Source organism: Ostrea edulis, chromosome 2 (assembly GCF_947568905.1).
Source record: "Ostrea edulis chromosome 2, xbOstEdul1.1, whole genome shotgun sequence".
Classification (NCBI taxonomy): domain Eukaryota; kingdom Metazoa; phylum Mollusca; class Bivalvia; order Ostreida; family Ostreidae; genus Ostrea; species Ostrea edulis.
Genome location: NC_079165.1, coordinates 37,971,892 through 37,986,134, shown reverse-complemented (window position 1 = coordinate 37,986,134; position 14,243 = coordinate 37,971,892). Strand labels below are relative to the sequence as shown.

At 34.8% G+C, this 14,243-nt stretch overlaps 1 protein-coding gene across 5 annotated transcripts in view; it reads left to right on the top strand.

The window, feature by feature from the left end:
• The window catches only part of LOC125680508 (uncharacterized), a 112,000-nt gene that overhangs the window by 76,297 nt on the left and 21,460 nt on the right, over positions 1 to 14,243 (top strand). For all 5 annotated transcript variants that reach the window (XM_048920174.2, XM_048920171.2, XM_048920172.2 and 2 more), the window contains 2 exons: positions 11,917 to 12,124; positions 12,851 to 12,982. In XM_048920174.2, coding sequence (XP_048776131.2) covers positions 11,917 to 12,124; positions 12,851 to 12,982 — 340 coding nt within the window. The remainder of the gene's footprint in view (positions 1 to 11,916; positions 12,125 to 12,850; positions 12,983 to 14,243) is intronic.

Below are 14,243 nucleotides of genomic sequence, written 5' to 3'. Positions count from 1 at the left end.
TTTAAAATCCTATCTAGAACTGCAAGGATGATATGCATCAAATTCAAATGCAAGCTTTGTAATGTAGTGTAGATTCAAATTTATTCTCAAGAAGAGGTTAAAATTTTACATCTGTGAAATCAAATATTTAAGCATCTTCATGTAGTGTAGATTCAAGTTTCATATTACGTGACACCTTTGTCAGGGTGGTGCCATAATTTGAATTCAATGTTTTGCATTAAAAAATGCAAACTCAGGTAAGTGATGTGGCCCATAAGCCTCTTGTCACATATTGATTTGATCTTCGCTGCGTTTTATGAATTCCTTGTTGAAAACTATTAAATAGGTTGTTATGTGGTTTGTCTGTTTACACATACTTTCACAAATTGCAAGGTCGGTTGTATGTGTATGGGTATTGAAGATGTGCAAATTTCATGGGTTTCAATTTTCATGGATATTGCAGATTGTTAAACTGAGTTCATTTATTGGAGAATTTTAAAAGTTAGATACTTAATGTATCAGGGGTTGTAAATTTTCGTTAGTTCACAGAATTTATATATAAATCAAACATTTGATAATTCATGGGTAAAAAAAAAACCCACTTAAGACTAAATGTTTGATACATTTTATTAACCTGATACTAATGTCAACTTACAGTGTGCCAATCTCTGTTGAAGCAGTTGAAAATCGTTTGATACCTAAATCTGATCTACTTCCTCTTCCATGAAATATTGGTATTGATATAAAAATGAACTTTGTAATTTAGACTCTGTTATGCAACACCAAGCTAATGTAAATGATTATTTCATTTATATTGATCTAAATAGTCTACCTAAATTGCCTACAGGCAGGAGCCCTCTAGTGATCAGTCTCAACGTGTGTGTGCCTTTGTGTGTCCTTGTATTCATACATTGACGCCCTTTTGTGATGCTTACCATCACAATACAAAATTTACTCTTGGTAATAATGATAAAATACTGTATGATTACTTATTTTAGCATATTTAAGATTTGGTGCAGTTGGAGCTGTTGCACTTCATAGCTTAATCCTGATTTAGTGCTTCTTGTAAATATGAGAATGGATAAATTAGCCCAACTGATATTTTGTTTTTAGGTAAAGGACTATATGAGAAGGTCTATAAACGATAGCGTCTCTGTTTGTTGACCAAAATGAGTAAAAATCCTGATGCAGCTTGGTTGTTATTCTCAAAATCCCATTTATGACATTGTAAACATGATGGGTTACTACTATTTTATTTTTACATAAAATGGTTATTTTTGCAGTTTTTCTCCAAGAAACCTTGAGAACACGAATGGATCAACTTTGTACCAAAAAATTTTGTTTCCAATACAATATGTAATAGAAATTAAAACTTTCTTTGTCCAATTACACTAGTCTTCATGTTTTCTATAAAAAAAAAAAAATTTAAAAAAAAAACGTTCACAAAAATTTACATTATAACTCAATTTGAGTAAATATGAGAAATATTGCATCACTTCTGATGCTATGTACTCCAACTGACCGTAAATATCGGACAGATTATGCGAAACATGATCTCTATGAAATTATAAAAATAAAAAGCCTTCTTAAAAACCTTAAAAAAAAAAAATCAAATGAGTTTTATGGAAGCTCGGAAAGGCTGTTATCATTACACGGTCCTTTATTATTATTCAGGAATTTGAAACCTAGAGAAATATCATGGCTATATAATGTAAACTAATTCTTTCATTTTGAGGAGTCCATTATTTGCATGGTCAAAGACCTCTTTATAAAGATTTATTTGTAGCTACCAAACAGTTGATTTTCTTATTGTATGTCAAGGAATGAAGAGCCCTGCTTTTTCTGCTACACAGATCAACACCAGGGATTATAAAATGAAAACCTACCTGTGATATAAGATACTGGTGAATTTTCTCCTGTATTGATTTAAATTTCTACAGTTCAGTGTTAAAGTACCTGCTATGTTTCATATTAATCAGTATCAGAATAAATCTTGGGTTAGTAGCAGTCATGAAAAACTCCTTTTTTCAGAAATTTCCATGGGTTGTCTTACCCGAGTTTGAATTGTGACTAAATGAAATCTTAACTGATTATCTGTGAGGTAAGTTTTCTTTTAGTAAGCCTCCCCGAGTCCTGCAGATTAATTTTGTTCACTTAATTTTCTTTGACTGAATGTTCAGAATATTTTTTGAAAGTGCGATCGTAGAATTTGGATATTGTAAAGCTTACCAGATGTGAATTTTACTGGCTGTGAAAATCTTATGAATATATTGATGTTAATGATGATATTGATTCCCATCATTAAAGTGTAAACCTTTTCCAGCAAATTTAGCACTATTATTCAATGTGTCACTTAAGGTTTCAAATGTTTCTACATCGTAGTTTAGCTATAATTCAAGTTCTTAAACTCATGTGTGATCAAAGATCTTTGGGAAAAAACATTCACATGCACTTTAATAAATAATTCAGATATGGTTTATTTCAATGATTTCATTTCTTTCCATGAATTGTGCCTATATGGTACAGTCCATTCAATGACAATAATATTCTTTAAAAAACAACAAATTTTAAATTGATTAATAAAATAAGAGATAGATGAGAAAGTCCCAATGTTTATTTGATTTGTTCATCAGAACATATATATTGAAATGGAAGAAAGTGTCTGACTGATTTTTGGGAGGGAGGAGGGGGGGGGGTAGAGTTGTCGGGTTGCATTAATTGGTATTTAATTAGTTTTGATAATATACATGTCGTAATTAGCATGAAAACAATTTTAATAATTTTCCCTTCAATATCTTGCTATTTATTCTAAGGTATGATGAATAATAAATGATTTTTAGAGTGATATATGATGCTTACTGTTACTCTACGATCTTTCCTCTGTGCCATATATCAAACGTTGATGACCCTTCAAGGATTTAGTAGCGACAAGTTTCACATTCCAAAACAAATTTTTGAAATTCATTGTTTATAAAAATAGCGAGCCCATAACAGTGAACATTGTGTAATTAGAAGTTGATCTTCTCTGATTTAATTACAAATCAGATGTGTTTGTATATTGATATTGCAGTAATCTTTCTAATTAGAAGTATAGTTATCTAGGAAGGGCACTTGGAATCCATAAAAAACGACAGTGTTGTATAAAAACAAGGGTTGAATTATGGGACACTTTTACTTTGTCTGGAAATGGTCTATAATGACTTCATTATGATTACCAGTAGGTATTTTATAATACGATGTTCAGCGTACTGATCAGATAACATAATCGTAAGGTTGTTCAATGGTAATTGTTGGTTTTATTGAATAGATCTCGATTCACATGTACATGCCCGCATAATTGGAGATTCGTATAGCTTTTAGTCTCTCTGTCTGTTTGTCCACAAAAACTTTAACCTTGCATGGCCATAACCAGTTGTTAATTATACCCCCCGCAACAAGTTGCGGGGGGGGGTATACTGGAATCGGGTTGTCCGTCTGTCTGTCCGTCCGTCCGTCTGTAGACGCAATGGTTTCCGGACTCTAAAGCATTATCCTTTCCACCTACCGTCACCATATCATACATATGGACTACCCATGGGATGAAGATGTTCCCTATCGATTTTGGGGTCAAAAGGTCAAAGGTCAAGCGCACTGGACATCGAAGTAGCAATATGGTTTCCGGGCTCTAAAGCGTTATCCTTTCCACCTACAGTCACCATATCATACATATGGACTACCCATGGGATGAAGATGTTCCCTATCGATTTTGGGGTCAAAAGGTCAAAGGTCACGCGCACTGGACATCGAAGTAGCAATATGGTTTCCGGGCTCTAAAGCATTATCCTTTCCACCTACAGTCACCATATCATACATATGGACTACCCATGGGATGAAGATGTTCCCTATCGATTTTGGGGTCAAAAGGTCAAAGGTCACGCGCACTGGACATCGAAGTAGCAATATGGTTTCCGGGCTCTAAAGCGTTATCCTTTCCACCTACAGTCACCATATCATACATATGGACTACCCATGGGATGAAGATGTTCCCTATCGATTTTGGGGTCAAAAGGTCAAAGGTCACGCGCACTGGACATCGAAGTAGCAATATGGTTTCCGGGCTCTAAAGCATTATCCTTTCCACCTACAGTCACCATATCATACATATGGACTACCCATGGGATGAAGATGTTCCCTATCGATTTTGGGGTCAAAAGGTCAAAGGTCACGCGCACTGGACATCGAAGTAGCAATATGGTTTTCGGGCTCTAAAGCATTATCCTTTCCACCTGCAGTCACCATATCATACATATGGACTACCCATGGGATGAAGATGTTTCCTATTGATTTTGGGGTCAAAAGATCAAAGGTCAAGCGCACTGGACATCGAAGTAGCAATATGGTTTCCGGGCTCTAAAGCGTTATCCTTTCCACCTACAGTCACCATATCATACATATGGACTACCCATGGGATGAAGATGTTCCCTATCGATTTTGGGGTCAAAAGGTCAAAGGTCACGCGCACTGGACATCGAAGTAGCAATATGGTTCGGTTTGTCATGCCATTTGTTTTTTACACTCAGAAAAGAGGTAGTTTATACCCATTACCAACACCCTTTGGGAGATTGGGGTAAGCGGGGGGTATTCTTAGTGAGCATTGCTCACAGTACCTCTTGTTTGATCAGAAGATTATTTTTTTAATTTTTAAATTTGAAAAGTTCGGAATATTTGACCAGGCGAAATAAAACTTTGTTATGGAGGAACAGAAAAAGATATTGAACATTACTAAAGAGTATGAATAAGTCTTACATCTAGCACTGCTTTTCAGTATCAAAGGTTTTTGCAACTGTGTGTGTGTATATATATATATATATATAAACATATGTGACACTTCTAATCATCAAAACCATTATGGGTCTTTCATAGAATAAAATGAAAATAGCTTTCATTTAGATGTAAAGGGACATGTGTATAGCTAGTTTACAGTAATTCTCCTGCTAGAGGGACTTTGGGTGGATGGGGCGACTACCTAACTCGATGAGGCGACTCCCCTCTCAACCTAACTTGATGAGGCGACTTCCCTCTTGACCTAACTCGATGAGACGGACCCCCCTCTCTACCTAACTGGATGAGGCGACTCCTCTCTCTACCTAACCTGATGAAGCGACTCCCCTCTCGACCTAACTTGTTGAGGCGGACCCCCCTCTACCTAACTCGATGAGGTAACTCCCCTCTACCTAACTCAGTGAGGCGACTCCCCTCTCGACCTAACTCGATGAGGAGACTCCCCTCCCTACCTAACTCGATGAGGCAACTCCCCTCTCTACTTAACTCGATGGGGTGACTCCCCCTCTCTACCTAACTCGATGGGGCGACTCCCTTCTCTACCTAACTCGATGAGGAGACTCCCCTCTCGACCTAACTCGAAGCGACGCCCCTCTGTTATCTAACACATAATGTAAATAATACTACAGTTCTTGCTGATTACAAGGAATCTATTGATGCTGCTTAAATTTTTACATCAGTAAGTTATATAACACAAAGGTAAGAGGTGGAAACTCGAGCTGATGTTAAATCACTTATATTCTACGGGGCTTTATATATCAAAACAACATTTTGTGATATTCAATTTGTTTGACACCTATTTATTCATAAGAATATTCACATTAAGATATAATCTAATGATTCAAAAGTACATTAAATATTTAAGATCTTTTGAAACCATACGACAAACTGTTTTGTGTTCTGTGCAAATTATTTTGCATCTTGTTATTTTAATTGACAAATATTTGGTTTGTGAGATTTTTCGTATACAGTTTTTAAATGTTATCAATATTTACTTTAACAATAAATGAAGCGTGTAAAGGGAATTTAAAGAGTACAAAACATTTCAATAGGAATAAATTGATGTCCATTAACTACATTCATCGAGAAAATCCTTTTAAAATGAATAAATGGGTTATCATGCATGATTTAGCTCCTATAGTGGGATGGAATTATAGAGAATCAGAATTTGAAATAAAACCGAAGAAGTGTTCTTCTATTCTAGGTGAATAATTACAACAGGGATTTCATCTGATGATCATGCAGTGAAATATATATATATATGATCATTTTGTATATGCTTTGAATTTACCTTGTATGCTTTTGAGAAAGGTCAGTGTTATGTAAGTGACGGACTTAACGCTCATTGAGAACTCAGTCCCTGGAACCAACATGTAATATGTGTTAACGTTACACTGGGTATTATCTTAGTCCATGGGAATTGTGACAGGATGACTGGGGGTTATTTTATAATGTATAATTGACTACTGTTTAGAATGATATACAAAGGGCCAGCAGTTCTAATCCCAGCATGGCTATTGTCTCCTTGCACCCATGTATAACTGTTTATCCCCCACTCAAGCACCAAAGAAACCTAAAATGTGATAGTCAGTTATAACTCGTTCATGAATTGGGAAAGAGATTGTGAAAGTGACTGTTCTATTGACAACTCTTCGGTTTCTTCAAGCAGTACATGATCTAATTTTTGCAGGTGAGACAGTAATATTATAGCTACAAAATTAAGGGGGGGAAATGTGAATTATCTTTTTAGACATTTTAAATGCTGGGAAAGTTAGTACATTTGTATATTTAATGCATGCTTTAAAGAGGAAGATGCTGACCCTAAGGGATCCATGGAGTTCTCTTTTGTCAAAACATTCTCTAGTCAGTTTTAAACAGAAGTACATGTACTCTATAATGCTGAGACTGCTAATGTGATAAGATGTCATTTAACTTTTTTTTGCAGAAATGATGATAGAAAGCATTATAGATACCATTTATATGCTAGACAGCATTAAGCCTAAGAGGCTTGACCTATTAAATCTATTTTGAAAACATTTTGTGTTAAGACTTAACTAGTACTACAACAATAGTTGGAAGTTCTCTCTTCAGAATATTTATTTGAAATTTTTGGAAGTATATATCTTTGTTGTTCAATGGGTGCATAGAAAGTAGATGAGAATAATTGACACCCCCTTGCATATTGATGAGATAGCTTTAAGTTAATCACCATTTTACTATGTACTATAGTCAAATCAAGCAACCAGTCAAGTAGCTGGAACATCAAGTGGCTATATGCCCAGAATTTTGACCATTCCAAAGCCATTCTATATTAAGGTATACAGTCTGAGTTGCAAACTCCATTTGAAATCATAGGGGACTTGGTGGTTTTCTCTCTGTTTGTCTGTCTGTCTGCCAATGCCCACTGCAGTCTGCCCATCTGTCTGTAAATGAATATGCCTATTACTATAATTAAGTACTGTGATTATTGGGAAACTACTTGTTGTCGAATATATAGAGAGAGATACAGAGAATGAGTTTGAAGAAAGATCAGTTACTAGTACAGTAAAATATATCCTATGAAGAAGTCAAGATTTCACAATTCATAACCCCTGGACTATATAGCTACAAAGGCTTTAAGGGCCAGAATATTTTTTATGCCATTCTTAGATGGGTTGTATTAGGGATGGTGCAGCTCTTTCCACACCTAAAATCAGTTACTTATAGGATCATCAAACTTAATTCAGTCCTTTTTCCAATGATGAGAGAATGAAGCCTATTGTTTTTCTGCTTGTAATCAGAGATTCGGGCATAAAGTGTTCTGTCTTGTCCATCTACCTGTTTGTCCACAAAAACTTGAACCTTGGTCATTTCTTTTGAATGGATTGTGATATGGTTTTCATATTTCAAATGTGTATTCCTTGTGACAAGACATTTCTTTTCGTATCAAAATGTTTGACCTTGTGACCTTCACCTTGGAGTTTGACCTACTTTTGAAAAAATATACCTTTTCTTTATGACATTTTTTGACCTCATAACCTTGACCTGGGGGTTAGACCAACTTTTGAAAAAATTTAACCTAGCTTGTATGGCCATAACTTTTTCAATGGTTTGTTGGTGGGCTTTCATATTTCACATGTGTATTCCCTGCGACAAGACTTATTTTGTTAAACAGAGAGAATTTAGCTTTTAAAATGTTTTGTGAATATAGTATTACATCCATTTAACTCTTGATCTCTCGGCTGTGAATTGAAATACATGAAAGAGTGGAATTTTGAAGACTGAGTGATGTATTCAAATGGATCATATATACCCCATTTTGTTACTATTCCTTTATTTGAAATTAGAATGGTCCCAGAGAAGTTGACTCTTATTATTTGAGTGGATCAAGAATTACAAATAGCATTGATCATTCTTCACTTTTATTAACATTGAATAAAAATTATATTGAACTAAATTGAGTCCAATATATTTTATGATTACATTTTCATCTAAATAACCTAGACAACATCTCTTTGGACCGTCATTTAGCTGCTCAGATTATCAATAAAATTGTGTGACATTTTGTAATCTGTACGACAATAACATTGCATCAATGATCCGTAAGTGAAATGAACTAGGAGGCGTTTGCTAGCAACATTGTGCTTAATATTTGTACACGATGCTATTTCTAAGCTAGTTATGAAGCACAGTGATTTTAACAACTTCTGGCCAACAGTAAGTGGCATTAAAGTAATGATGCCCGGAAAATTCTACTTCCGTATGCTGGGGATATGGAATTTGATATCCAAACATAGGTGGAGTAAGTTGGGTTTTTCGTTTTTGTTTTAATCACAGAGAAACGTTATGATGGTAGTTTAACTGTAGATTCAGTATATGACGGTTGTAAATATAAATCCACCAGTGTTGAGTAGTGGTGCTCATTTGTCCATATGATCATGCAAAAAACATAACCATTTTATGAATTGCAATTTCTATTAATCTGTATTATAATGTTATCTTCCCCCCTTTATAATGCAAACATTTGTACCTCGGTTAATTTTCTAAAGTTCTGTTAATTGATTTGTAATTTTTTGTTGGGACCCTTTCGATTGGCTTTATTACCATTTTTTTTTTGATACTCAAGATAACATGTCCTGCTTGATTTCAGTGAGTTTTCCATGCTTTAATTCAACGACACGAGTAGATTTTAACTCAAATTATATATACAAGTGAATATATATGTAAGTGATTATTTACTAAAAAGAATTGTTACCTGGAAAACTAAGCAGATAATTTCATAAGCACTTTTGGCGAAATCTTCTCATGAGGTAACATTATTGTGATAATTATTTAGGGTGATCATATTGACCACATGGTACCTATGCTACATCGGAGGATGACGGCATGCATGGGATAGTGTAATACTGGGGGTTTTGAATTGCAATGAAACAGGATTTTGAATTTTTAGGGGAATACGCAGGGGTGGCATATTATAACAAGGGACATTATAGAGAAGAATTGCCCTGAAACTAAATACCAGATTTTATATAGACAAGAAAATTTGTGTCTATTTATTAACAATAATTTGTAATGCAGTTTCAAACTCACTGTATGTACATACAGCTAGGCAAGAAAAATCTCCCTTTGTTTTTAGATGAAGTATCTAATATCTTGATATCTTTTGCATTTGAATTTAATTTTTTAACTGTCACTGCATGTTTCTAAAATCATCATATCTCGGATGATAGTTTTTTGTTGTATATTGTTTAACGTCCTGCTCGAGAATCTTTTACTCATATGGAGACGTCACCATTGCCGGTGAAGGGCTGCAAAAGATAGGCCTGCAGTGCTCGACACTGATAGCCTTTGAGCAGGGAGGGATCTTGATCATGTCACAACTACTGTGACACGAGGCCTCAGTTTTTGTGGTCTCGTCTGAAGGACTGCCCCATTTAGTCAGCTCTTACGTTAAGCAAGGGGTACTGAGGACCAATTCTAACCCCAAACCGTTGAGGGAATATGGGAAGATGTCATAAACACATGCCTGTCATTCACAATTTTTTTTTATGTGGACATTAGAGCCCTTGTCATAATGAACAGAGTATATTTTCATGGCATATTTGATAAATCCTTGTCTCCTTATATTAAAAGCAACAATACACATTGCTGTTTTTTGCCATGCTGCATAATAAGCCCAATCATGCAAATCAAGGAAATGTGAAAAGAAATCATAGTTATTCCTTTACTTCAGTGTATGTAATAAAATTGCCAATTACAAAACATATAATATGAAATGATTGATGTAATGAACCTTTAAAAAGCGAATAAAATAATTAAACAAAACTTATTAGTTTCAAATGATTAGACACTGATTGAAAGAATAAAAAACTGTACAATTATGAAATTGATTATCAAAGTACTTATTTTGGGCTGAATTTACACAGCCTGCAGAAGTATTTTAATTAATTTTCAATTAGCAATAAAAGGGGCTTCTAATTAGCTTGGATTTGACTTGGGAAGCTGGTAGTAATTGAATTATTAAATGGCTTGATTGAACCAACCACAGTTACCGCTAGATCCGAAACCACTCTACTTAAGGTGAAGATGGCCAACTGTACGCGATACATTGAATTCTTGTCTTTTTGTCAAAATTTGTGTGCCTTGTCCAACGTTGTATGCCTTTCTAGATGAATATGTGAAATCAGTATTTGTAACTTATAATTTGCTAGCTGTAATGGTAATTTAATAATTGATGATTTTATTTATTTATTTAAAAAGGAGGAGCTCTTTTTTACTTTGTTGAAAAATAACACTTTCATTTGCATATACTGTATAGGTTACTCATTACAATCTGGGTTGTCATGATGCCAATAAAAATCTTGCCCCAATACTCCCAAATTTCACCATTAAATGAGCAAATTATTTCACCTTTGCCATATTGAATTTTTCACATAAGTTGTTTCAGGGCTTCTATAAACAAATCAATTCTTCTCTATTAGAAGATAGATACCTTGGTATTTGGAGCAAGACCGAAAATCACTTTGAGACGAATGAATGATTTAACACTACATTAGATGATACCGTAACTGTAGGTCAATTACAGTAAAACACGATTATAACAAACCTGCTGATAATGAATTCATGCTTATAGTGAAGTGATGTTTTTTTCTTTGATGAGAGGAAAATAAGGAAAATTGGATATACATGTAACAAAGTGTTGTTTTAACCAAAAAAAAATTCATTGGCCCTGGAGGTTTGCTGTATATTCATGCCTTAATTGCTATTTATCTAGATTGAAGTGATTATACCTTATTAGATTACAAGTGAGACAACATTTAGTTTATTCATCCACACTAGAGCAAAAATTGTCATGAAAATCAAAGCTTAATTGAAACAAGCTTGCAAATTCATGCCAAATGAAGTTCTCACGAATGAAATTTGATTACAATCTATATTTAAATCAAAACAGTACCGATGGAGAAATGACCGTATTAATTCATACAGCTCGCCTATAACTTACAGGAAGTGTGTTAATCCTGCATAGGCAGAATAAATCATATTGAAATTTATCAGTTCCTGGAACGTGAAATTGCTGTGTTAATAATTAATAACCAATGTCCAGGATTAACATAGTTAATTTTGTTGACAAAAGTTAAACAGAAACTGGTACATTACAATACAATATAATGAGAAAGATATTTAGTAATGGGTTATTCCTGTTAGGAATTTTAATCAGGATCGGTGAATGTTTTGTTTTGATTTTCATCTAGCTCATTGTTTGATGAGGTTTACTTTAATTTTATTCATTGAGGGGGATGCTTAAGCAAACAAGAATAAAAAATGCCTTTGTACTTATTGCAGGAGGTTTAAGAGGTCACTTTGTATCATTTACGTCTGTAATCATTTATAAACTGAAGGGTTGTATAGCGGTGTAATTCAATACGGATTTTAAAATGAATGATTCTGATGCTTTGTACCAGCAGTTTTTGTGAGGCGCAGAATGAACAGATTAATCTACATTTTTTATGCACTTGAGGAGGATTAAGTGCGATGTTTATTAGTTCAATGAAATTAAAGATGATTCTGGAATATAGGTCATTTTGTATGTGACAATATTGTATGCCAGTGGAATAGAAAGGTTTTTTTGTCATCCAGGTTGATCCAAATGATGATCCAGAGATGAGTGGTGGTTATTTGAATGATCTGATGACAGTTGACAATGGAGACAGTGATGATGAGGAAGAGAGTACTCACCGGGTCAACTGGAGCAGTCGGATGGACTTTGTCCTGTCCTGTCTGGGTTATGTGGTTGGATTAGGAAATGTCTGGAGGTTTCCATATCTTGTTTTTAGGAATGGAGGAGGTATGTACAGAACTAAATTGCCTGGGCACTATGTTGGTTAACATTTTACAGTTGTTACTGTGGTTGAGGGCAAGAGAAGATCTGATGGACCTGGGCACAATCTATTGTCCAAGGCCAAAGGTCAAGGACAACAGTTTGCATTCAGATTCAACAGATGATTATTTGTCCTGAAATCCCAGTGAACAGTTTTCAACAAATGCTGTTATACCCTACAGCTATAAGCTACTGAAATATGCATCAATTAAAATTCCATTTCACTGAAAACATATGAGTGATGTATGTCATAGTTAGGTTTACAACATACAACACAAAGCATGCGATATCATAGTGAGACTTTATTGTGTCAACAATCTTTTTTACAGTCAAATTGAACAGTTCACTTTTTACAAGTCAAATTAATGGACTTTCTTTTTATGAAATTATGTAAAAACTATTTCATAAGGGTATGATATATTATATAAAAGAAAATATCTTGGATTTCTAGAAGAATAAAACTTTGACAGTCAAGATACAATGTTTTAAAACATTACCTTATATTTTTGATACATAGACTAAAATACAGTATAAAATCTGACCAGAGCTTTCTTCCAACACAAACCATTAACATTACAAGATGATTGGAAAATCTCTGAGTGGCACATGTAACTTGGTCATATCCAACTTAAAGCATACTTTTTCTGGGGGTCATTTAGCTAAGATAACCATTACATTTGAATTTCATTGCAGGTGCTTTCTTCATTCCGTATATCATTATGTTGATATTCTGTGGAATTCCCCTGGTGTATATGGAGCTGGCTTTCGGGCAGTACGCCAGTCTTGGACCAGTGACAGTATGGAGAGCTGTACCAATCTTCAAAGGTCAGTGGAAATCCAGCTGGAATTCTGTAAGCAAGTGCAGTTGGATGTGCTAAATAGATTCAACTTCCTAGAACTGTAACAGTTTTTCTGATTACTTTGATTTGATGGGGGAAGGGGCATGTTGGAACACACAGAATGACCTTGTTCACCTGTAGGAACACGCAGAATGACCTTGTTCACATGTAGGAACACACAGAATGACCTTCACATGTAGGAACACACAGAATGACCTTGTTCACATGTAGGAACACACAGAATGACCTTGTTCACATGTAGGAACACACAGTATGACCTTGTTCACATGTAGGAACATGCAGAATGACCTTGTTCACATGTAGGAACACACAGAATGACCTTGTTCACATGTAGGAACACACAGAATGACCTTGTTCACATGTAGGAACACACAGTATGACCTTGTTCACATGTAGGAACACGCAGAATGACCTTGTTCACATGTAGGAACACACAGAATGACCTTGTTCACATGTAGGAACACACAGAATGACCTTGTTCACATGTAGGAACACGCAGAATGACCTTGTTCACATCTGTTTGACAAAGGAATGGTAAGGAAATTACTATTTCTGTGGTGGATTATTATGTGAAATTGTCCCAAACTTTTAGGGGAATGTTACCTTCCATGTGGAGAGAGAGTTGGCAACTATTGTTATACTAGATAAAGACATTGTAAAAGTCCTTATTAAAAGGAAAGGTTGCTTATTTCCAGAAGTTGTTTGGGGATCCTGAGGGAGGGTAAGAGATACTTTATGGGAAATAAAAAATAAGCAACCAAAACTGTGTCAACTGACTGAAGAGCAAAAGGAACAGTTACATTGCAAACTGAATGGTCACCAATGCAAAACAAACATAAACTGACAATTAGCCCTTATCAAGAAAATTTGGTCCACAAAATATAATACCTATAGAAACACTTACATAAGTGTGTATTTTGTTATATTTAATTTGATATTTCTTATTAATCTCAGAAGTAACTCAGTTGATGATTTTTTCTGGCTAAAAATCATTACTAAGCATCCAAGTAAGCTGATCATTGAAGGTTATTTTCCAGATAATTATTACAAAAACACAAGCAGGTCTTTAACCTTACTTAAATGTAGAAGTATGAGCACACAGAACCCTTTATGAGATCTTTTAAAACTTGACAGCACTTTCCATCAATGATCAATCTGCCTCATCAAAGTGATATGGGCTGCCGTTCAATTTCTACTTTGCAAAATTACACTCTCTCCAATTATTT